A 25,603-nucleotide genomic window follows, 5' to 3' on the forward strand; every position below is an offset into this window, starting at 1 on the left:
GACAGGTCTCCTACTCTTCCAAGGAATTTGATCTTGGTATTTGATTCTCTTCAGCTTTCACCCAGCTTTCCTAAAGCGAGCTCAGGGAGGACAGAAACCTCCTATGGAGTAGGAATGTTTCCTTATGTCTCCTCTCCTAGAAGGTGCTGTTTCTGGTTGCAGTGGCCTCCAGCAGATGAGTGTTGGAGATGGTGGCACTCTCTTGTCACTCCTCTTTCCTCATCCTCCACAAGGACAAGGAGGTTAATTGAGCATTGCCTTCTTTCCGAAGTTGGTCTCCGCTTTCCACCTTTTAATGAGATTGTTCTACCATCTTTTTGTCCCTCACCTTTTCATCACCGGAAGTGAAACCCTCAAAAAGCTGGATGTTGAGAAGGCCATCTGTCTGTCACCCTTTTAGTTTAGGAATCACTATTCATCATCCCGGATGAAACACTTAAATGGTTGCCGCCTACCAATGCGACCATATCCCATTGTATCCGCTCAGCCATATCCGAGGCAAATCAGGTGAAGGGACTGCATACTCTACCCGTTTGGTGGGAGCTTCCTGGTCAGTTCGCCATCCAGCTTCAGCTATTTAGGTGTGCAAGGCCGCTACTTGGTCCTCTTTCCACACCTTTTCCAAATTTTACAGGGTGTACACTTTTGCATCAGGAGATATGTGCTTTGGTAGTTCATTCTTCTGCCTAGCCATTTTGCTGTCCTTTTTCTAACCCTAGGGATTGCTTTAGGACGACTCATGGTTCCTGTGTCTCCCCAATAATACGTATGAGAAAAGAGGATTTTTGTACTCAGCGTAAAATCTGTCTTGCCGTCTTCACTGGGGATCACCGCTCCCTCCCATATTTTTTATTTTTTTTTGCTGTGATTGGGCTGCTTCTTTTTGTTGAAGGTGTTTTTTATTTTTTCTGGTTATCTGCCATCAGTAATTTTGCTTCTCCTCCTGCTGGGGTAAAAACAGATTAGCTCTGTGTCAGTAGGCTGGGTATAGCCTGCGTAGTAGGAGTCAACTTTGTTCTTTGTGTCAACCTCCTAGGGGCAGCAGCCTATATCCATACTTGTGTCCTCAATGATACATATGATTAACCCACTTTCATATGCCCGATTAGGAAATCCTGAGTTAATATGCAATAGTGTCCTTTTGGCCTCCGTAGGAGTGGTATGCATCAGCACTCCTTATTTGTATTCAATAGTAAAGCGCAGCAGACTAGGCTTACCTATACAATGGGCCACCGCCCAAAAAAAAATTTAAAAACATTTGCGCAATATACATTTTTCTACTGGCAGCAGCCTATACCCATGGTTCCTGTGTCCTCCGATGAAGACTACGGTAGACATTTTACAGTGAGAAGAAAACCCTTTTTCTAAACTAAAACAACCGCTTTAATAAAAGCTTGAGCTTCATTTTAACATATTCGAAGTCATTTTATTTTTGCTTATTTATTATTTACTTATTAAATTATCATTGGAGTTAGAAAGATTTTATCATATATTCTCTTTCAGCAAAAACTTTCAGAAGATGAATTTAAAGAAGAAGACACCAATGTGTTCCTGGTGACTTGTCAGAAGTGTTTGGAGGAGGAAGAGCTGGAAGTCTTACTAGATATAATTAAAGATGAGAAGAACCAGGTTAGGATAGAGTTATAAAAACCCCAATACAATGTATCCCTATACTGTATATCAATCCAAATATGCTACTGTAAATGGAAAGTTTTACATGTCATTAGAAAACAAGTTAGAAAGTTAAAAGTAACTTTTTTTGGTGCTCTTAATCTACAATTTTTTCTTAAAGCTGTTGTCTCATCGTAGGCAATCCCTTGCCTATGGGATCTGCCAGTTCTCAGGACCACAATCCAATAGCTGATTTTGCTGGGGTCATAGCCAGCCAGGTATATCGACAGGCGTTACCCATATGAGCACATAATATGGGAGATTTATTTAATACTGGTGTGCGCACAGTGTAAGACACAGTCTCCCAAGACCCCCAGCAAACTGCTGATTTTGCTGGGGAAGCCTTAGCCAGCCAGGCATGAATGTACAGGGGTTGTCCTGATTGGCACAGAGCTGTGAGATTTATTAGTAGTAAGACCCCATATAAGCGGTGTACCAGCCCCCCTCCCCCCCCCCCCCCCGCACCGTGGCCCAGCTTAATCATTGGCGCGCATTATGTGATGTCCATTTTTTTTTTTTAATGAAACATTCTCAAACTGTATAAATACGTTGAGAAATCTGCCCAATATTCTAACTTGTTGCAAAATGCGTCTGAATGCAGAATATCACTTTACTAAGCTCTCAACTATAAGAGGGGGAGGCCGGGTTCTGGAGCAGGTGTAATACAACACGCCACCAGCATCTAGCAGGATGCAGCGGATAAATGATGATAAAACATGTGCTTGAAGCTCATTTTAGAAATAGCATTAAATTGATGGAAGAGGAGTTTCTTAAACCCGCAAGACCCCATAACCGCTGTATGAACCAGAGCCGAGGTGCTGGTGTTCTGATAAAATGCATGTAGATGATGCATGGGGTTCTTGAACCATTTATTCCAGGTTTCAGTGTGATCTTTATTTTCAATGCAGTGGAAGAGAAGTGGAAGAGAGTTTAGCTGTAATCCTATGGCACAGACATACGTGCGGATCTGTTATTTATCTTCAGAGCTTGAGAATCTGATTATCTGTTCAGAGTCGTCACTCTAGATCCTGAGGAGTGTAAAATACCACAGTCATTCCTTATTTTAGGACAGTTCGTATCCAATAAAGCAAATGTAACCTCTAGACCAGGATCACACACCATTTTGCTCGCAGTTTTTGAATCAGTTTTTTTGAGTCAAACACAAAAGTGGACACAAAAAGGAGATGCATCAGTCTTTTCTTGATTCCTTTTGCTTCACTTCTGACTTTGGCTCAAAAAAATGCATTAAAACTGTGCATGTGATCCTGGCCTTACACTCATCCATGTGCCTGTCGTTTCATGTTTTGTATGTGCAAAAATCTAAAAGTATGTATGAAGTGGGATTAAGGCCAGGGCTAGACGGAGACTATTTGTAGCACTCATTCATTTTACTTATCGATTGCCAGCTGCAGTCCACAAGATTGCATACAACTCAATGGGGCAGATTTACTAATTTGATTGCGCCTTGACCTTGTTGTAAAATGCGGCAAAATGTGGCGCATCTCTGGAGCATAATGTTACATCAAGTTTTAGACCTATTTATATAACAAATGCGCCAAAAAGAAAAGATGTTTAAAGTGTAGCTAAACGTTCGACAAACTTCTGACGTGTCATAGTGACATGTCAGAAGTTTGGATTGGTGGATGTCCAAGCACTGAGACCCCCACCAATCGCTAAAATGAAGTAGCTGAAGTGCTCGTGTGAGCGCTCAGCTGCTTCGTGTCTGTTTGGCTTTTTCCAGAAATAAATGTATCGGTGTACAGACTCCATACAAAGTCTGAGCCCGTACTCCGATACATCGGCTTTTTCCGGAAAACGAAGCAGCTGAGCGCTCACACGAGTGCTTCGTTCTAGCGATTAGTGGGGGGGGTCTCCGTGCTCGGACCCCCCACCAATCCAAACTTCTGACATGTCACTATAACATGTCAGAAGTTTGTCTAACGTTTTAGGCTACACGTAAAGCCTTACTAGACACTTTTCGGACGTGGTTAAAAATGCACCAATAAGACAAAATGCGTGTACGGTAATTGTAGCATTTCATATGTACACGTAAACAGCCACTAGGTGGCACATATTATACTAATAATCGCATGCATCTACCCCTAGAACAGATTGTATGAATAAAGCGCAGCTGTTTTCTCTAAGGTTTCCAGATAATCACTGCATTACAGTGAATATATTTCAAATCGATGAGCCAGTGACTGCTTAGTGGTCAGAGGACACGCCGTGATGGAAAAAGAAGCCTGCTGTGATATTGGCAAACTGTAGTATTGTATTGTTTGGAGCTCCAGATAGGATATTAATTTGGGTTATAATATCATTCAACACCATTTATTACAATGCAAAGGGGGCAGCAGCAGACCGAGCAGTTGACAGGACCAATAGGGACCGCACTGCCGCTGACTATTCTACACATAGTTCTCGCTGAGAAAAATTAGTGAAGAAGCAAGCAATGAAAACCATTTGTCTTCCCTCCCGCGTGCCCTGCAGTCTCTAATAAACCACCCTCCCCAGCTGCATTGTTTCATATGTTGTGCAATTTGACATAATGTCCATTTGTCAAATGACATAGTCACGTGACCAGCGTCTAATGGCTGTTGCCCAGTTCACATACAGTGATAGAGGCAATTGGGTAAGCGGTCATGTGACTGTTGAACCTGAAACCACATTAGATGAGAGGTCACATGGCTGGGGGTAGAGAAGCTCATGGCATAGGGGGGGGGGGGGCTGGGGTCAGAGCAAAACATTTTTTTTATGAACGCCTGTAAGTGAATTATGTTTAACCCTTTCTCTGCCAGTGGTTTTGCAGCAGTTTTTCACACTTTTGACATGCGCATATAAGAATAAAGATAAAACATATTATACCCACATTTTCGGGCACATTGTGAAAATAACACACAGTACTTTATTCTCATGGACTCATTTTAGGCAATTTTTCATCAAACCGTGAAAACTTTTGTTTAAAATGCATAAAAATTTATGTTTGTGCCTAAAAGTTTCACATACACCAACTAAAAACGAACGTTTGAGATGTTCAACGTTCATACATGCCACTCGTGTCCATGCGCATGTATTTTCACATAATCCCAAAAACTGAGGAGACAAAATATCTCCATGATCCCAATGCGGTAAACCGTTTTGTCACGATAAGTTGCCTGATTACGTGCAGGGGGTGATTAGATGAGCAGTAGCTCGTCGTCTTCTCACCACTTTGGTACTAGAAAAGACCCCTCGCATATACGAACTACCCGATCCGACAGGATGTGCGAGTAACACCCCCATGGGGTAACTAGGAGGCTATAAAGTAGGTGACACGAACAGACTTTCTCCTTTTTGTTTCTACTCTCACTTGCAGCCCACTCTCCCCTACACAAACAGAAACGGGAGGTAAAACTTTTAAGGGTATGTTCACAAAATACGTCTGAAAATACGGAGCTGTTTTCAGGCGAAAACAGCTCCTGATTTTCAGACGTTTTTGTAGCAACTCTCGTTTTTCGCGGCGTATTTTACGGATGTTATTGGAGCTGTTTTTCAATGGAGTCAATGAAAAAACGGCCCAAGAAGTGACATGCACTTTTTCTCGGGCGTCTTTTTATGCACCGTATTTTGACAGCGACGTGTAAAAACACACCTCGTGGGAACAGAACATCGTTAAACCCATTGAAAGCAATGGGCAGATGTTTGTAGGCGTAATGGAGCCGTTTTTTCAGGCGTAAAACGCCTGAATTACGTCTGAAAACAGTGCGTGTGAACACCCTAACTCTGCTCCCTACCTGCAAACGAGTGCTGCGCTCCGACTATTGCAGAGCTCTAGCCCTTATATTCCAGTCGAGGCAATCTCTTAACCCCTTAAGGACACGGCCTTGAGGACAGAGGAATTTTTTTAGATTTCCCTCCTTGCATCCCGACGCTCATAACTCTTATTTTTTGTACGACGTAGTTGTATGAGACTTTGTTTTTTGTGGGACGAGCTGTACTTTATGTAGGTACCATTTTTTTGGTACAAATATATTATCGTTTAATTTCTCAATTTTTATTTTGGCTAAAATGCAGAAAAAAAGCAGTTCCGCCGCAGTTTTAATATATTTTTATTTTTTTTACACCATACACCGATCATCATAAATAATGTTATACATTTTTTGTACAGGTTGTTATGGTCGTGGCGATACCAAATATGTCTATTATTTCATGTTTTGGGACTTATTTTAAAAGGTTTATTTATTAAAAAAAAAATGTTTGTATTTTTTTTTACTTTTTATGTATCATTCATTTTTTTTTTTACATTCATTTAACTTTTTTTTTTTTTTAAATCCCATAAAGGGATTTATCATTTTGATTTTGTAACTGCAATGTACTGGCATAGATCTATATGCCAGTACATTAGCCTGTTACTGATTGTACACAGGCAGTTGTTAGGGCATACCTCAGTATGTCCTAAAAACAGGAAATATGGTCAGACAGCCCTGGGGTCCTTCAATGGACCCTGGGCTGTCTGGCCATACGAGTTATGGGCTTTGATCGCGTCACAGTTATCTTCTGTGACGCGATCAAAGTGCAGTCCCCCCTCCTTGAACGCCGTGATCAGCTTTCATCGCGGCGTTCAAAGGGTTAACGGCGGAGATAAGATGTTTTTCTCCTCTCCGCTGTCAGAGCGGAGCCGTGGCTGTGTATTACAGCCGTTGCCCCGCTCTCGATCGCGCGCAGAGACGGCTGTCACACAGGACGAGAATGCTCGTCCTAATGCGCCAAGTACTCGCCGCTCAGGACAAGCATTCTCGTCCTGTGTCGGCAACCAGTTAAAGTCGTGACATATTACATTTGTTGTTGGCAGTGAAAGGGTAAAAGCTGCATATTTGTGTATAAAAAAAAAAAATACATTCTAGTTTCTGCAAGTTCCATCACACTACTAAAATCACCTGATAGCGCTTTATAGGGGTCTATAAGAGTCAAGTCCATTGTGATAATTCCATCTTGTGTATACCTAGAAGAAGGACCATTCATTGTCTATCGTTTCAGACCCTCATCAGGCATATGGGGTGGAACCTCATTGGACCCATAACGAAGTGTATGCAGAGCTGCGAACTCGGAAGTGAGAAAGAAAGCGACTGCTTACAAATGATCGATGGTTTGATACAGGTGGGTGTTACGGGATATGCAGCAGGACCATAAAATACACACGCGTTTTTTTTTTTCTTTTTAATGTCTAGTCTTGCCTCATTGAAGGTTACATCTGTAATGCTCGTCTCTGTTATCACAGTCATGTAATCCTAAGGAGATCTTGTTGGGAATCCTTGAGCAGATTGATGAAGCCGCGTGGGATAACATGTCTCGCATCATCTTACCTCTTCTTCAGCCACTACAAATCGGTAATATGAGGTTTATGTGTTTGAAATTGTTCTGTTCTTGCTTTATCCTCAAATTTGTATATATGGAAAACCAGCAGGGGTGTAAATGGGTATCCTCTTGTTGGCGTGTACTGTTCTGAAATTGGGCAAACATGACTTTTATCATGTCGTGCTCCATCTTTCTATTTACTAAACTATCTATTCGGTCAGCATTAGGAACCGAATTACAGAAATAACTGTATCCGTATTGAATGGGTCAAGGTCCTAACCTCTATTGTACATTGTGACCCAGTGCTCCACTAGATTATAATAGTTGTATTCCAGGCAGTAATAGAAAATCATTACCCAAGTTATTACTTCTTAGGTTACTAGTTCCCATTCCATTAAAACAACCGTGTATTACTTTCCAGCACCTTTCCCAAACCAACAGCTGTCACATGCATATAATCCACAGGATAGGTCATCAGTATATGATCGGTGGGGGTCCGACATCAAACACCGATCAGCTGCCTCCGGCACCAGATGTTATGCAGTGTTCAGTGCCGGAAGCAGTTGGCTCCGTACATTGCATAGCGGCCGTGCTGCAGAATTGAAACTCTGCTCCTATTCACTTGAATAGGAGCAGAGCTGCAGCTCGGCCGCTATACTGTGACTGGAGCAATCTGCTTCCGGCATGAACATCCGGAGGCAGCTGGAGCAGCTGATCGGTACGGGGTCTGGGTGTCAGACCCCCACTGATCATTTATTGATGACCTATCCCGTGGATAAGGCCATCATTATGAAAAACCGGTCTATGCCCGGACAAACCCTATAACCATTTCCCGTCACAGCGCTGCCTTTTTTACGTCCTAATAGAATGGTACCATTAGAATATGAATAAGGGTCCGCTGGTGCCCCCACGGTAAAATGTTGCGGGACTCCCTCTCTCATTCTGCTCACTTCCTGCCACACACACGGGGGGTCCTAACTGTTTGGCTTAGTTACCCCTTAGATGCTGCAATCAATAGCAGCATCTAAGGCATTTGACAGTGAGGGGGCTCCCTCTGTCATTCTATCGGAACGATGAATTTCAATGGCAGCTGCGAGCCTGACACAGGCCCCCAAGGTCTGCTACGTGCATATTGCAATCAGGCCATGCCAGTTTTTCACTGACAGACAATCGAGCTTTGAAATACTAACTATTCCAAAGCATTATGTAAGCAATGAATGGATTGCATCATCTAATCCCCTCGTGTCTACATCTGTATGAAAAATCATCCTGTGCCCAGACAACCCCTTTAACGGTCACAATATGGTTTCGAATGCCAAGAGCCTAAAATGCTATGACATCCTTGGCGACACTAATGCACAATAGTGTCTATAGCCGCCAAAAACAACTGGTAGCCACATGCAGGAGTCCGAGAGCCACTGGTTGGGAGATACGGCCTTAAAAGGATTTTCCCACTATGAACATTGATTACATATCCACTGGGAGCCGCACTGATCACTAAAAGGGGAGTCTTGAACCCCCTCGTCACTGCACGATTACAGTGAGGAGGATTTTGAATAGAGCGGCAGTCGCACATGTGCGCTGTCGCTCCATTCAATGTCTATGGGGCCTACAAAAACAGCCGAGTGCTGTACTCCGTTGTTTCTATGTGGCCCATAGACATTGAATGGAGCAGCGGTGCACAAACGCTACCACAGATTAATTCCGAATCCTCCTCCCTGTGAATGACCGTTCCCGACTTCCGTTCTGGTTATTGTGGGAGTCCCAGCAGTGGAGCCCCCTGAAACCTCACATTAATCACCTACTGTGGATAGTTGATAAATGTTCATAGTGGGATAAACCATTTAAGTGTATTTTAAATGTAAGACACTGTTTTTTGTTTGTGCAAAAGCTAGTAAAGTAGAGGATTTCAAAATGTGCCTGGAAACGCTCTCCATTGGAATAATTGGGAAGGTACTTTTATGATATGTCAATACAACATTAACACTTTGGTGGAAAAATACACTTCTGATGAAAAGAAAACGACAGTGTAATAAGCTGCAATACCAGGCACAGCCTATGGACAAGAGTGATGCATACAACCTCTTTAAATGTGTTTTCCAGGCACTAAAAATTGATGGCCGATCCTCGGGATAGGGTCCTGAAAGTCGGATCCCGACCGATCAGCTCTTTGAGGATCGGCCATCAATTTTTAGTTGTTGAAAAACCCCTTTTAAGAGTTTATTTTTGTTGCACTTGTTGAGATGTTGTTTTATAAATGTTTAATACTTTTTGCATATATTTTTTTTTTTTTAAAGTCCTCCTGAAACTTGGAAACAAGAAATCCTACTCTGTGGGTCTTTCTCTGTCTACTCTCCATTCTCAGTTGTCAAGTCTGCCAGTGCCATACACCACAGAACAGATGCAGGAGGACAAGCATTCACTATGTCAGTGCTGTCTGGCTTTGGTCCAGTTTGCTCAACCTTTCATTGATATTGTCTCACAAAACGTAGATATTTCTAAAGAACCAGATATCCAGGAGATGCGGAAAGAACTGCTGACATTGTAAGTATAGACTTGGTTTAACCATTAAAAAAAAATAGACGCAAACAAAGCACAATGAAAATAATAGGTGTAAGCCGGATCCAAGCTTAGAAGCTCATTTCAAGGTCACAATCAATATGGCCGAACTTATTGTCACTTTTGCAAAAATTGCCATGACAGCAAAATAGAAAAATGAGCTACAATAACAGATGCAACCCATGCAGTTACTTCTCTGCTCAGAGGGGAGGCCAAATGTTGATTGACAGGTTTTTTTTTTTGTTTTTTGTTTCTTTGGCCTCTTGTAAGTGAAAATTTTTGTTTAAAGAAAGTCATCTCAAACTTTTTCTTCTGGGGCCTCACCCGCTAGACATCGGTGATGCCGGGCCCTCATTACAATATCAAGGTTGTCTCAGGTACATCATTATAAGTAGAGAAACAGAATGGTCCTTCATAATATACTGATATTGTATCTATTATTTTGTCAGTTGTTTCAGTTGTTTAAAGTTCCCCCTGCTCAGTGCACAACTAAACTTATTACCGGAAGATGAGGATGATAATCTTTTCCTTGTATTTGCTAAAGAGATTATGGTAAGTAGTTCTAGGCATTGGGTCTTTTTTTTTTTTTTTTCAATTGAATACATTTTTTAAAGATTGTGAGATCAAAGCCGTAAATGACACGCTTCTTATTTCATGAATTTTATCTTTTTGCTTTAATGTTAATATTTTTCTACTACGGTTTATTAGACGGGACAGATTAAGGATTCTATGCCCTGATACGTTTTTGCGTATTTTTATAATCCAGAAACTGCAAACCAACATCTCGTAAAATAGAATGCTTTGATCTTTGTTTCTTTGCTCTGTTTCCTAGGAAATCTTGGTGCTTGAAGTAAATGATATGCAGAACTTTGACATTTATATACTGAAATTCAGTGTAGATAAAGAATAATCATTTGATGTATTTGCGGAGCGACAAAAAAAACTAAACTATTGAGGACAAAGACTAAGCGTCTGTTTACATAAAGTAATTATCCTTCAAATACAAATAATTAAAAAAGCTGATAATGATCGACAAAAACATGAATATTTCTACATAAAAATGTCGTCTCCCATGGCTGCATGGAAATGTCTTATTCCAATCATTAAATGTCTTGTAATGTGCACCTTTTAGATTTACTTTGTTTTTTATTATCCAAATGGGTCCAAAATTCTGTGCAGATTAATTTCACAATACATCTTTAGGGTATGTTCACACAGAGTTTTTTTGACGCGGAAACCGCCTTGGAAAATGTGCCGAAAATGCCTCCCATTGATTTCAATGGAAGGCGGAGGCGTTTTTTTCCCGCGAACGGAAAAACCGTCTCGCGTGAAAAATAAGCAACATGCCCTATAGTCGGGAGCTTACATCTCTGACCTCCCATTGACATCAATGGGAGGCAGAGAAAGCGTATTTAGTTTTTCGCCTGCGGCGCTCAATGGCCGCAGGTGAAAAACGCCGCAAAAAACGATGTGCAGATTTTCTGCCTGCAAAAATCTCTGTGTGAACCTACCCTTAGAGAAGTTGTTCACTTGCTTCCATTCACACAGTCGGAATTCAATTATAACTTTCTGGTTGCCTGCCGTCAGCACTAGGGGGAACCTAGGAGTTTACTGAAGACTATTTGTATTATTGAGTTTGATGGGAACCATAGAAATTCGTTTGTATTGAGCTCCCCCTGGTGGCGGCTGCAGCAGGCCAGATATTTGGCATTTAACTCTGTAAAGGGAAGTAGTGGATTTGGAGCTCTGTAACAGAAAAATGGAGCTCTGGCGCCTATAAAGATATAACCTGAAATTTTTCAGCAGAAAATATTGGACCTAATTAGATTTAAAAAAAATATGGCTATGCTTTCACAAACCGTATGATATCGCTACTCCGCAATTGCTTATTGGAGATCACTTCATGTAAGCAAGCCTCAGGGTGCAGACACATGTGGCTTACTTGCTTTGTATTTCCGCACTACAATGTATGCCTATGGCAAAAATACACTGCAACTCAGACAGATTTTTCTAGTTCTTGTGTTGCAGGAATATTTTCCCCATAGGCATACATTGTAAAGTCTTTCACAGCATATGTTTAGGCTGCAGAAATACAAAGCAAGTACTCCACGTGTGACTGCACCCGAACTATACATTGGGTAGAGAGCTAAAAGGTACTAACAGCGCGTCATAGGGCAATATGTATAAACGGAAGCATGAGGCTGATACTACAGAACAGCTTGGCCCCTCACCTTGTTGGGTTGTGTAAAGCCACGACCACCTCAGGTAATGTATCAGGATGTTTGCTGAAGTCTCCAGGTATAGCCTTGTGGCATCGTCCGAACACAATTCAGCAAAGAAGCCGTAGAGGAGAGGAAAAAATTGCTGGAAAGCGCTCCCCATTGAGGAGAATGACAGACGTAGTCGAACGTTTAAGCCATGTATTAAGCAATTTCCTTTTTTCAAACCACAGAGATCATCTGTAGAGAATTGCTTCCCAATACACATTACATTTGAGATCAATAAATGGAATATACATTAGAAGGTCATCCCGCCAAAATGATCTGGCATAATATAAAGGAAAAAACATTTTCTAAATTTGTAATAATCCTTCTTCCATTCAGGACACCTGTATTTCTCGCCCCTAGAGTTTGCACTGTATATTCTAGTTGAAAATACAGTAAACCGAAATTGTGAAAACCTAAGTTGTTCAAGATTAGTTTGCTGTCAATGAATGGAAGTAAACATTCATTGTTTACATCCAGAGACTGAAAGTTGAGGGTTTGTGACCATGTATTAGTCTAGGGAATCCTCCATGAGTAAACCACAGCAGCATAACCAATCTATATCCTGTCCTTGATTCCAAGTTGATAGTTTACCTAGAGTGGTACATTGCATGAGTGCAGCTATGTGAGCAGGACTAGGTTAGTCTTTGTAACTGACACGTTTTCGATGAATACGCTTTCGATACTCCTCTTCGTGTGGTCCAGAAGTAATACATTTTAGCATTAACTTTCATTTTCAGGGTTTCCTTGTGTCTTTGGGTGAGTCATTACCCAGGACATTTGTGCAGCGTAGTCATTCTGCCCAGACCGTGGACACTGAAGGGTCTGTTCCTGAGAAAGAGACCTACACCGCGGAGTCTGTGGCCTGCCTCTCCTACCTGCTGTTTGTTCACCATATTGGAATGGACAGCTTCCCTTTTGTGTTTGGGTAAGAAAATCTAAAACATTTTAGAACAACCATAAGATTACATGCTTTTCCGTAAACAGCGCCACCCTTATCCCCAGGCTGAGTATGGTTTTGCATTTCAACCCCAGTTATAATTTTTAGGACTTAAATAAAGTGGAAGAAAAAATGAACAAAAATATGATTTGTGTTTTCATAGGCCCTCGTTTCTGGTAAAGTCTAATATGGAGCATGTCGATGTGCTGTTAAAAAGGTACGTAAGTACATATCCAGGTTAAGCTCCATTTTTACATATAATCACCATGACTGCACCAACACCGGAGAGATTGCCCCTTGACCCTATAGGAACAGGAAACACACAGAGGTTAAAAGCACCCTCTTTCCTGACCCCAGTTGTTTTCCTGTTGCTGTAAGATCAGGGACACACACTTTTAGGTACCTCTATGTCCTCCATATTTACACTTCAGCGGTGAGGGGCGTTCTGTTTTCCTTTCCTCCTTCCGGATACTGCTTCTCCCTCCCTGCTTGCGGGATTGGAGATATGACTGCAACTGCGCTCCAGAGGGGTTATATGTTGCCACCCTGGTGTGCCACTAGGATCGGAGTCCGCTCGGGGGGCCTTCTCCAATCCTCCTCTGTGCTGTCCCTGAGATGCGATGGTGGAGGCATACTCTATTTTCCCCAGTATGGCAAGTTACTGGGAGCATCAGGCATTACTTCCGGTGGCACCAGGTGAAAGTCGGACGCGTCAGTGTCCAGCGTCACTGCCAGGGGAATGTCGGCACTGGGGCACGTCATCAGCAAGCGACGTCAGTACATCGTGGTGGCTGGAATCACTTTGAATCCAGTGCCATAATCCAATGGAAATATCGATGGAGTGGGCAATACCCCGTGGCGGACACGGTGACGTCTTCAATACCTCCCCACTCGTCATTTTCAGCGGCATTTCTGGATCTAAGTAACCCATTAATGAAGCACAAGTAGCCAGGGGCGTTGCTAGGATCTAAAAAGATCATGTGCCCAAACCCAAAGACATATGTTTTGTACCGCACCCCTATACCTCTAAATAATGCAGCCTCCATTAATGGTACCAGTTCAACACAGTGAAAAGTGAACACTCTACCATTACATCCAATGACTTACAGGTGACGTCTTTTCTTTCCCTTGACTTCATCCAAGTTCCAGACATTACTCGTATTTGCACACAAATTTCCTATACTGCTTCACCTACAGAGTAATCGTACACTCCTTTGTGCAACATTACAGTACTAGTGCCCCAATGTAATCCCCTCTGAGCCTCCTAAATTAATAATACCTCCTGCAGTCTGCTGATACAGAATGTGGGATCCGCATGACTGTGGATTGTCTGATGACAAGTCTTCATGGACAAAGTGTCTATATTGCTAATATATACGAATGTAAAATGTAGTTGTTTTTTTTTAATCACTTACAGGGACACTTTATGACTTTATTCCTCCAGTTCCTTGTATGTTCCCAGTTGGTTGGCAAGCAATCACTCTTTTCTCCCTACAGCAGGACTTGTAGATCAGGACAGCAAACACAGCTTGTGCTTCTGTTTTTTGTTTTTTTTAATAAAAAGGTCAGTGTGTTTTGTGCAACTTTATAGTTTAGTCTTTATTAAAAAATAATTTTTACTTTTTGAGATACAACTGCTTTGTATCCGGTGTCCAGTGCAGCTGTATTTTATGCTGAATCCTTTACCCGTCAGGCCAGCGGGACTGACTGATTCAGTGACAGCAGGTCCTCGACACGCAGGATTCACCTATTATCCATCACATCTAAGTTCATAACTTAGATATGATCAATTACAGAAGGATCCTGCTTGTCTCCCGCTGTCACTGAACCGGTCAGTCCCGTGGACCTGACGGATTCAGGTCTTACATCTCTTGCATGCGACCGTGCCGTGAAAACTGTCTGTGGGTTGGCTGGATTTCCCAGCCTGACCACGGTACATGTGAACGGGACTCCTGGCATCAGACATTTATGATGCTAGGAGTCTCTGCCTACCCCCTGAACTGTTGTTCTTTACTGAACGAAATGATACAGTACGGAACAGCAGTTCTCTGGGGAGGCAGGGACTCCTAGCATCATAAATGTCTGATGCCAGGAGTCCCGTTCACATGTACCGTGGTCGGGCACACTGTCTGAGCTTTTTATTTAAAAAAAAATAATAATAATAAATTGCCCTCCAAAGGTTTACATAGGCTTTAAACCATTCCTCATTACCACCCTGTCTATATTTGTATCCTTCATGGGCAGTGAACCTTGATGTGGTGCCGTATAGTTCGCATGTACGAAGATATGCAAAGCAGACCACGTTTTAAATAGAGATCAAAATATCTCTGCACTGTTCACAAGAAAGAAATCTGAGTTTTTCTTTTCTTTCTCATTCCTTGGCAAGTGCAGAGAAGATAAGACGGGATGGCAGGGTGCTTGCAGACAGAGCAGTCCTAGTCTTATCTAAAGTTATTTGGCAGCTCGGCTCTCAAATTACATTATCTTGAAAGCCTTTGTGTCTGGATTATTCTTCTCCTTCCCTCCTGCAGAGTGCCCACAGCAAATTCATCCTAATGATTGGGAGGTAAGAGCGCAGCAGCGCCTGCACGTCCACCACTGCTGCCTGATACATCGCGGAGTGCGGCAGAGTGATTATCCTGACTCCTCCTCCTTAGTACAGGCCAGTCAGCGTTAGTGTGGTAAGGGGGGGCCTGCGGGCCTCCCTGGTTTAGGGGCCCAGTCGCAAGTGCGACCCCCTATACCTGCGCCCTTTCCCCTCGCCCTGATTATGTGGAGCCATTGGTTATCCGTGGTTCAATAAGTAATGCCCTAGAGGGAATCTTTTATACAATGTCATTGTTTGAATGTAGTTACTAAAGGAGTCTTTGTCATTTTCTTAGTGACAAGACTCCTTCCACCAAATCTAAATCCTAGTCCTTTAAAATGTGCAACATGCGCCAAAAAGCTTCCGCCTGACTACAAAAAAACACTATGTTGCTCCTGTGTGGCCAAAATCGTACGTCGGGAGCGAGTACAAATTTTGGAGGAAATCAGACAAGTGGTTAAGCAAGAGGTACAGACGTCAATTTTGGCTTTAAATTTACCTGGGCTTAGGGCCCCTCCACCAGAAAAAAAAAAGACTCCGATCTGGGAACTCTAGTACACGAGTATTTTAAAGGAGGGGGAAGTCTCCTTGGTATCTAAATCTGAAGAATTTGAGAAGTTTTATTTTTCGGGTGAAGATACCGATATGCTTTTAGGGGCAATAAGGTGCACAATGAATATTGAGGACAAGGAAGAAGCTTTGTTGGTGCAGGATGAGATGTTTGTGGGTCTAGTCCCTCCCAAAAGAAGTGTTCCCGGTTCATAAAAATCTCAAAAAATGTATATTTATATGAGTGGAATAATCCAGATAGGAAACTGGTGGTTCCTAAAGAAATCAGGGATAGACTTTCCTTTAAGGCTGGATTCACACGAGGTCATTACGTCCGTAATTGACGGACGTATTTCGGCCGCAAGTCCCGGACCGAACACAGTGCAGGGAGCCGGGCTCCTAGCATCATGGTTATGTACGACGCTAGGAGTCCCTGCCTCGCTGCCGGACAACTGTCCCGTACGGAAAACATGATTACAGTACGGGACAGTTGCCTGGCAGCGAGGCAGGGACTCCTAGCATCGTACATAACTATGATGTTAGGAGCCTGGCTCCCTGCACTGTGTTCGGTCCGGGACTTGCGGCCGAAATACGTCCGTCAATTACGGACGTAATGACCGTGTGAATTCCGCCTAACCCCTTAGTGACCAGCCTATTTTAGACCTTAATGACCAGGCTATTTTTGACTTTTTTCCGTCGTCTCATTCAAAGAGCCATAACTTTTTTTTTTTGTTTTTTTTTGTTTTTTTTGCGTCGACATAGCTGTATAAAGTCTTGTTTTTTGTGGGACAAGTTGTATGTTTTTTTAATAGCACCATTTTGGGGTACATATAATTTATTGATTTAACTTTTACTAAAAATGTTTTGGGGGTGCATAGAAAAAAAGCCCAGCAATTTCGCTACACTTTTTTGCGTCCTAAATTTACGCCGTTTACCGTGTGGTATAAATAACACTAACTTTATTCAGCAGGTTGTTACGATTGCAACAATAACAAATTTATAGTTTTCTTAGGTTTTAAATTATTTGTTTTTGTGTCTCCATAATTGAAGAGCCATAACTTTTCCGCCAATGCAGCTGTATGAGTGTTTTTGTTTTTTTTTCTGTTTTTGTTTTTTGTTATTATTGCGGGATGACTTTATTGGTATCATTTTGGAGTACATGCGACTTTTTGATCCCTTTTTATCACATTTTTTTTTTTTAAGGCAGGATGCACAGAAAATGGCAATTCTTGCATTGTTTTTTATTAAAAATGTTTACATTGCTCGCCGAGCGGGTTAAATAATGTAATTGCTTTATAGTTGGGGTCGTTACGGATGCGCCGATACCAAATATGGGTAACTTTTTTTTTTTGTGTGTGTGTGTGTTTAACTAATAAAGCATTATTTATAGGGGAAAAAGTGTTTGTTTTGTTTTTTACACTTGAAATTTTTATTTATTAACTATATAAAACTTTTTTTTTTTTTTTTATTAGTCCCACTAGGGGACTATACTGTGTGATCACCTGTGTAAAACGGACAGGCATCTGCTAGGCCTAGCAATCATAAACTAGAGGCAGACCTGGGGGCCTTTATTAGGCCCCTAGCTGCCATAGAAGACACCGGCAACCTGCGATCTTATAGCAGGGTGCCGGTGGGGTGAGAGAGGGAGCCCCCTCCCTCCAAAACCACTCAGATGCGGCGCTTGCTATTGAACGCCACATCTGAGGGGTTAAACGGGCAAGTTCGATGATACCTTCGACTGTCCGGTAGTTGAGAGCAGAGAGATTTAACTGCTCCTGGCGGTGATAACTTATTCCGATGGAAGATGGTCGGTGAACCTTAAAAAATTCTCCCAACTATAAAAACCTAAGAAGAATCTGGAAGTCTCTCTTAGCTTCCCAGGATCTTCTTAAGGCACTTCACGTAAGAATCTACCCAGACAATTTCACAGCACTAGCATTCTTAAAACATCAAGGTGGGACAAGGCACAAACTCCTTGAATTCCTTTCAGAATTTCTTTATTTTTTTTAATGGGCTGAGTCAAGAGTCCTGTCAATCACAGTGGTTCACCTGAAAGGGGAAGAAAAATAGATAGCGGATTTACTGAGCCAGTCACATCTGGATCCAGGAGAGTGGTCATTGAATCCAGAAATCTTCTGACAAGCAGGTGGGGCCTTCCAGAGGTGGATCTATTTGCCTCAAGCAAAAGCAACCAAGTGAAAGACAAATTCTCACTAAATCCAAGAGACAAAGCATCAGCTGTAGATGCCTTAGCACAGAGTTGGAGCTTTCAGCTGGCATATGCCTTCCCACCTCTCACATTGACACCAAGGGTCCTCCAAAAAATTCAGAAGTCATCTTCATCGCCCCATACTGTCCCAAAAGAAGCTGTTTCTCCCTCGTAAAATTATTGGCAGTCGAGGACCCTGTTTTCCTTCCTCTGAGAGAGGATCTTCTGCTGCAAAGTCCCCTGTTTCACCCGGACCTACAAAATCGACCTCTGATGGCCTGGAAGCTGAAAGGCAGTCCTAATAAAAAAAGGCCTATCCTCAAAAGTAATCAACACTCTCCTTCCCTCAAGTAAAAATATTAAACTAAAAATTAAATATTACACTAAAAATTAACCAAAAGTACTGGAAAAAGTTTCTGTTTTTGGTGTGGCCCACACCAACCTGATCCATTAAATCCTAACATTCCACAAGTTTTGGATTTTCTCTAGGCTGGATTTGAAAAAGGCCTTTCCCTCAGCACTCAAAATTCAGATATCCGCTTTAAGTTCCATGTTTGTTACCCAGTTAGCCAGTCATCCTTGGATAATAAGATTCTGCAGAGCAGTATCCAGGTTACAACCCAGAATTAGAAATATTACACCTCCTTGGGGTTTAAACCTGGTCCTATCGGCCCTATACAAAAGTCTGTTTGAACCCCTTTCAGACTATTCTATTAGGTTCACCACCTTTAAAAAAAAAAAAAACGTTTTTTTTGGTAGCCATTACCTCAGCCAGGAGGGTGGGTGAGCTACAAGCACTTTCCATCCAAGAGCCCTTTCTAGTTATCTCAGAAGACCGTGTTACTCTGAAGATAGATCCAGACTTTCTTCCTAAGGTAGTTATGGATTTTCACAGATCACAAGACCTCATTTTGCAACAATCCCAAGTTGTGTAGGGAAGAAGAATTCCATACTCTGGACTTTAGACGTATCATTTTTTTTTTTTACTTTCAGCTAACCAAACCTTGGAGAAAGGATCTAAATTTATTTCTACAGTTCCAAGGAGCCAACAAAGGCAAAAAAGCCTCCAAAGGGACTATAGAACATTTTTGTACATTGAAATTTTTGGTGTGGTGTCATTAAATGTCCGTTATTAGGAAATGGGGTTTTAGGTAGAGATTTTTGCATTATAAAACTTTGTTTGTTTTTGACCTTCACTGATATTTCCTTCCATTCCAGAACTGAAGAGTCAATGTTGTCCAAAGGACTGGTACGTTGATTTAAACACATGTGGAATAGTTGAGTGATCCACAAAATCGACACGTAATCTGAAGCTTTTTCTGATTTCAGGATTTACTAGAACACAGTTTTTTAAGAGTGGATAATGAAAGTCTTCCTGAGGACGTATTAGATGTCTTGGCAGTCAACCAAGTGCTGCAGGTGGGTAGACTCTTAGGTTATTATGTATTTATGATAATGTATTTAGCCTGGTAATCCATTCCATGCCTGCCCTGTCTTTCCATTCTCAACAAGTGGTATGGGACCTGCAGGGACTCTCCATACCATACTATGCAGGAATCGGTATGAATATTGACTGAGGGGCAGCATGCATACATTGAAGCGGCCTTTAAACTACTTGTATTTTCTATACAAAATCCTGTCCATGATCATGTGATGGACACACAGGTGCTGGGATTGTTAGGAGACATTGTTCTAATACACATACTGTAACGATCCCAGCACCTGTGTGTCCATCACATGACCATGGACAGAATTGCATCCACTGGAAGTAAGTAATGAATCTTCCTACAGAATAACAACAAGCAGAGATCTTGAAAACCTTGATGTATTACTACAGAACATATATTGGAAAATCAAATATAAAAAAATATGAATTTCCTGAAAACGGACAACCAGTTTAAGAAACTATGGCCGCAATGATGTTAACTGTTTTCCGCTGGAAAGATTTCACACATTGTAGTAAATGGGCCGGTTTTCAGAGTATACAATTTATCTTCCATCTTTTGGAGGTTGTTCATCATTTCTTTATCCCCCTCTCACTGCAGGATTTAGTGAAGGTGATGACCCTGTGTCCTATTGAACATCTGGTAAGTCGGACGTGCTGACTTATGGATACGCTGAAAGGACCTTCTGTAAGATGACCGTTTCATTATCTCTCGTGTGATCTCCGTCTGTTATTTATAGAGAAAGAAGAGTCTGGCAATGTTACAATTAGTGATTGACAAGTTTTGTGTAGAAGGAAAATACAAGTTATTCAGGTAAGACAATAGACCGGCTTTAACATGAACTCCATACACCATGCAATTTCAATAAAATTAAAATGGAGACCCTTTTTATAAGCTTTGTATATCCAAGTAAGAAATGCAAGTTTCATTCTCGTATGTATGGAAATTTTTCTGGAGGTTCTCGGCACTGGGGATATGTGAAATGGCTTTACCTGAGATTTATAGAGAACCTATGTTTGGTTATTTGTCAGCTGGAAAACACTGCCACAAATGGATACATTTAGCTTTATTATTCTCTAAAGAAGCACTCAATTATTTTTTTGCACATATGTTAATTCACCAGCAATATTCTTTGTGCCGTTTGTTTCTTCCCTGCTCAGCTGCATCTATACATTATGAATCCTTTTATTAAGGGCAGCGGTGTCATGTGATCTCACTCTGACCACCAGAATAGACCATGCTCTCATGTGTAGACAGGAGGTCAGTGTCTCCTGTGTAGATGACTTCCTGTGAACTAAAGGATTACATCATTACCTATCAAGTCCCTCCTGGCAGGTTTGAGACCCTACCCACTCAGCTCCCCCCTCCTTGTTCTTCTGTATGTCCCTCCATGCATTCAGTGCTGCTGAAGAGATGATTTCTGTCATATCTAAGGGAGCAGGAGTACAGTGATATAATAGGTGAGTCTATACAATGATTAGCTGCAGTTACAAACCACACCCTGGCTCGCACTGACTGTCTATACTTTGTGAGTTTTGTGTGCAGAGTTCAGTGTATTTCTATAAGATGCTGCTCCTCACTGCCTTTTTGTAAAAAAATAAATAAATCTATGCCAAGCAGACTGTAAAGGAGGCAGGCTGAAGCTGCATCACATACGGTAGGAATAGACTGGATATTCATACTCTTTAATGGTAGGGGACATAGATAAGCGACATAAAATTTATCAATTGCTGCACTTAGGTCCCAGAGCAAGTGCAGTGTGATGAGACTTCTCTGCCTCTGCAAAGCCAAAAGGATCATGCGAAGTTCAGGCTGCATTAGGGGAACCATATCCGAGCTGAAAAAGGAACCAAGATGGCGGACAACCCATAAATAACACATCAACTAAAACATGGATACACGAGAGCGTCTACTCGTTTATAATAGCCTGTGTTGCACTATATAGTACATAGGCTAATGTACGGGCATATAGATACATGCCAGTACATTATAGTTAGATTAGCTCCAATTATACTGACATTATATAGAAAAAAAACCTGATTATAGTGCAAGAGGGTGCTCCATAATTTTTTTTTCTAAAAGACTTGTATTAGCAAATCTGCTTTTAAATACAGCACGGACTGTCTATAGTCTGTGCTACCAGCAGCTCATAAGTCTGCTAAAGGGGGAGTTCACACAGATTTATTTTTTTTGACACGTCGGAAAACTCGCCAAAAAATGGCTGAAAAGAGCGGAAAAACCGTATCACGGGAAAAAGGGACATGACGACCTATCTTCGGGCGTTTACACTTCTGACCTCTCATTGACCTCAATGGGAGGCAGAAGAAGCGTTTTTGCCCGCGGTGCTCAATGGCTGCGGAAATCGGCGTGCAGGCAGAGCAAAATCTACCTCAAAATTCCAAACTGAATTTTGAGGCAGATTTTCTGCCTGCAAAAAACTCTGTGTGAACACAGCCTAAGGAGACGGAGCGTTCTACTCCTGCAGTAGAATGTAATGTGATCCTACATTGCTGACAGCCGTTCTGGATATAGAAGAAATGGAGACTAGCAGGACGCTCTGTGTCCTAAAGCAGAGTTATGGGGAGCCGGCAGCACGGACTATAGACCAGCTAAATCGCTAATACAAATAGTTTAGAAAAACTTATTGTGCGCACTTCTGCACTAGAAATTTTTTTTATAGAATGTCCGTATAATTGGAGGTACTATTTAAAAAAAAAAAAAATCCCCCTATGAGATATTTAAAAATAAATAAAAAAATAAAAGTAATGTAAAAAAAAGTTGTTGTTTTCTTTAACTATATATATATATATCAATTTTATTAAATGTGTCTGAAAACAATAAATAATATACACATTTGGTATAGTCCCGACTGTAACAACCTTTAAATAAATTTATAGCATCACTTATGATTGGTATATTTCCAATAAAATATAATATTTAAAACTGCAGTGGAATTGCTTTTTTTTTTCCCCTGAATTTTTACTAAAATTAATATGAATTAAATGCTAATGTATGTGTACCAAAATATGCCAACTTCATAAAGTACTTGTCCCGCAAAAAACAAAGTCTTATACATATACTAAACAAAAAAGTTATGACTGTTGGGATGCAAAGTGGAAAAATTCAAACATTTTCTGGTCCTCAAGGCCTGAATTAACCTGGTCTTCAAGGGGTTAAGATGGTAATGTCATCAACTTGCTAAACACTATGACAAAGAAGTGCTGCCCATAGCAATCGTAGAAAATGACAGCCATGATTTCATAGTTTGCTTCTGGTTTTCCAGCATGAGATCCCATCAAGCAGATGGACACACCAATATGAATTTTGTCAGTCTCCTTTTCATAAGCCCCACCACCACTACCACCAGCTTTTTCCTAGTTGGGGGTAAAGGGAGTGAATAGGCAAAAACGATTGTGACCTATGTTTACCGTCTGATGGCTAATGATGCTACAATTTCTAGTAACTTTTCCCTTGAATTTGGCTGACACTCCTTTAACATGTGACTTTATGTTCAGATGTCTCTTGAAGATTAGCGGTCATGCAGGAGTCGAAGGTTACATCATACACAACATTAAGAATCAGATCGACGCGATTCTAAAGGTGATATGAATCAGACTGCACTATTGTAAGCCTGGATGGTAATGATATGTATATACTCGTTCATATTCAGAAAAATAATGTTTTATAGATGGATATTAAATTTTCTTAAAATGAAGCTCTACTTTTACTATAATCAGCAAATGTAAAATCTAGCATTTTTGTAATTTTTACCTACCTTTTTTTTTTTTTTCTGTTTTCACTTGGCCCTTTAGTTTTTCTGATTTTTAGGTTTGTGCAGTATGGAAAGAAGTGTTGCCTCAAAAGTCCGAAGTGGATTTGCAAGAGAATCCGCGTCTGAAATGCGTGGCTGACCCTCGCATTTCTGCTGCGGATCTAAAGTTTCATCTGCAGCGGTTCCACATGCAAATTAGACCCATTCAACGGTGCTAATCTACGTGTGACTGCCCAAAGTGGTTTTCGTGTGGAAATAGTGTCAAGAAATTACATATCACTACTTTTTTTTTTTTTTTTTTTTTTACACGCTACGTGGCTTTTAAATTTGTACCATATAAACATTGGGGCATTTTGCCTTAGAAATTAATGGGACACTTTTTGGCACAGAATGTGCGCCGAAATCCATAGTGAAAACATGGCCAAACCATCCACAAGCAGGATAAGCGCTGGTTATGGATCACGATATGGCTTTATTTTTATGATGAATCAGAGTCCATTGAATTTTTAACTATAAAGAAAAAACCTCATAATGAGATGGCTTTATTTTCAATACACTACATATAACGGATCTCATTAACACATGAACATCCAAATAATCTCATTCAGCTCTCCTGACTTGTCTGTTTTTGGATGTAAATGTAACTAGATAAATACTTTTAAAACTTGTCTGTTTTAAATGTATTTATCTATAAAATGTCAATGCCGGGGCACCTTTTGCTGTTCCTCTGTAATTTCTTCTGGAAATGCATGAATGAGTAAGTTCTGCCTCGACTTTGGGTCTAATGACCCGAATTAACAGCGTCCTTGGGATCTATGATGTTAGTCTGGGTCATTAGACCACCAGGCTGCAACATGCGACCGTAATATGGACCCTGCATTACAGTCGTCTTCAGGCCTAAATTGACAATTGGTTGGGACTGTGTCCCTGCACATTTACATTGTCCAATCAGTGCACACTCTATTGACAAGGAAAATGGTAATATCTAGTTGTCAATTTATTCATATATTTCTGGGAGAAATAACCAAGTAACAATCAAAGCAGAGTTCTATGGAAAGGTGTCCCAGCATTGCTAATTTATGGGGAAAGAAAAGAATCTGCAAAACAACTAAAAATTCACATTTCATGACTGTATATTAAGTGTTCATTTAAAAGTGTGGATTTACTCTAACAAGGTTTTAAGGGGGCCTGGAGATGATGCTTGGTTATTACAGAGCGCTGCTTTTCCACTGTTAACGTGAACTAGGAAAGAAATAAGTTGGGATCTACCAATATCACACCTAGATTTCTCGTGATGCGCTTACATTGCCTCAGGTCTTATCCGATGGGTTAATGTGTGAAAGAGTAGAAGTTTCAAATTCTCAGCGTGTTTTTTTTATTTTTATTTTTTAATGAATTTCCTTAGAACCAGTCTGTTACAGAGCTGTTTGGAGAGTATAGTTTGACAAGCGTTTACACTTACTGATATTCCATATCATAACAAGTGAGAAGGTGAAATCATCTGGAAATTTTAAATGTAACTTTTTTTTTTTTTTTTTTCTTTTTGATGATCAGTCAAACCTGCAAAACAAGTGGTTTCTAGGAACTCGACTGGCACCACTTCTGCACTTGGCACTTTCGCTTCCAGAAGGAGCAGAAACTGATCTTCTTCAGACCTCTGATAGGTGAGAAATGTGCAGTGAGAATTTCACGAAAGATGTTTTTAGGCATTAATATTCTACACTACGATCATTTTAATCCTAGTTACTACGTATGTGTATGTCTCTTGGCACTGTTTAGATGCATGCCTCACTTTGCCTTACATTACAGAAAATATTAATGCCATCCTGGACATTGCATAGACCGTTTAAAAATGTCTGACACCACTTTTTCAAAAATAAAGGAAAAAAACAGACTTCTCAGAGCCCAAAAGTTTTTTGTTTTTTTTGGATGGAGTTTGACTTTAAATACTTTTTCTCTAAATGCTTGAGCATTTTTCACAACATTCGTTTTATATATATATTATTTTTTTTCCTCCAGAATAATGGCTTCTCTAAACCTTCTAAGGTACTTGGTTATTAAAGACAATGACGATGAAGTAAGTCTCTCGCTCGCTCTTTTCTCTTTTATTTATTTTTTTTTTTTTTCTCGCTCGCTCTTTCTCGCTCCCTTTTTTTTTTTTTTTCTCTCGTACGTATGATGGGGAAGCAGAGAGTAAATAGAGCTCACTAAAGAGGACGACATGCTCTACTTTTCCTCCATGCTCTTTGGAGATGGGTCTTTATTAGTGTTCA

At 40.9% G+C, this 25,603-nt stretch overlaps 2 protein-coding genes across 7 annotated transcripts in view; one reads left to right on the forward strand and one right to left on the reverse strand.

Moving 5' to 3' along the window:
• Positions 1-25,603, forward strand: part of GLMN (glomulin, FKBP associated protein) — a 41,021-nt gene that overhangs the window by 9,399 nt on the left and 6,019 nt on the right. The window contains exons 3-17 of one of the 2 annotated variants that reach the window (XM_075833209.1): positions 1,504-1,629; positions 6,688-6,807; positions 6,929-7,037; positions 9,303-9,549; positions 10,014-10,116; positions 12,569-12,756; positions 12,932-12,985; positions 14,213-14,332; positions 19,332-19,362; positions 19,443-19,532; positions 20,159-20,200; positions 20,298-20,371; positions 23,074-23,158; positions 24,885-24,994; positions 25,350-25,407. In XM_075833209.1, the coding sequence (XP_075689324.1) occupies positions 1,504-1,629; positions 6,688-6,807; positions 6,929-7,037; positions 9,303-9,549; positions 10,014-10,116; positions 12,569-12,756; positions 12,932-12,985; positions 14,213-14,332; positions 19,332-19,362; positions 19,443-19,532; positions 20,159-20,200; positions 20,298-20,371; positions 23,074-23,158; positions 24,885-24,994; positions 25,350-25,407 (1,557 nt within the window). The remainder of the gene's footprint in view (positions 1-1,503; positions 1,630-6,687; positions 6,808-6,928; positions 7,038-9,302; positions 9,550-10,013; positions 10,117-12,568; positions 12,757-12,931; positions 12,986-14,212; positions 14,333-19,331; positions 19,363-19,442; positions 19,533-20,158; positions 20,201-20,297; positions 20,372-23,073; positions 23,159-24,884; positions 24,995-25,349; positions 25,408-25,603) is intronic. The other variant, XM_075833210.1, reaches the window with a different exon arrangement.
• The window catches only part of C7H1orf146 (chromosome 7 C1orf146 homolog), a 36,464-nt gene continuing 30,785 nt past the window's right edge, over positions 19,925-25,603 (reverse strand). For 4 of the 5 annotated variants that reach the window (XM_075833216.1, XM_075833215.1, XM_075833217.1 and 1 more), the window contains one exon: positions 19,925-20,284. In XM_075833216.1, coding sequence (XP_075689331.1) covers positions 20,162-20,284 — 123 coding nt within the window. In that variant the 3' untranslated portion in view covers positions 19,925-20,161. The remainder of the gene's footprint in view (positions 20,285-25,603) is intronic. The other variant, XM_075833218.1, reaches the window with a different exon arrangement.

This window comes from Rhinoderma darwinii, chromosome 7 (assembly GCF_050947455.1).
Source record: "Rhinoderma darwinii isolate aRhiDar2 chromosome 7, aRhiDar2.hap1, whole genome shotgun sequence".
In the NCBI taxonomy this organism is placed as follows: domain Eukaryota; kingdom Metazoa; phylum Chordata; class Amphibia; order Anura; family Rhinodermatidae; genus Rhinoderma; species Rhinoderma darwinii.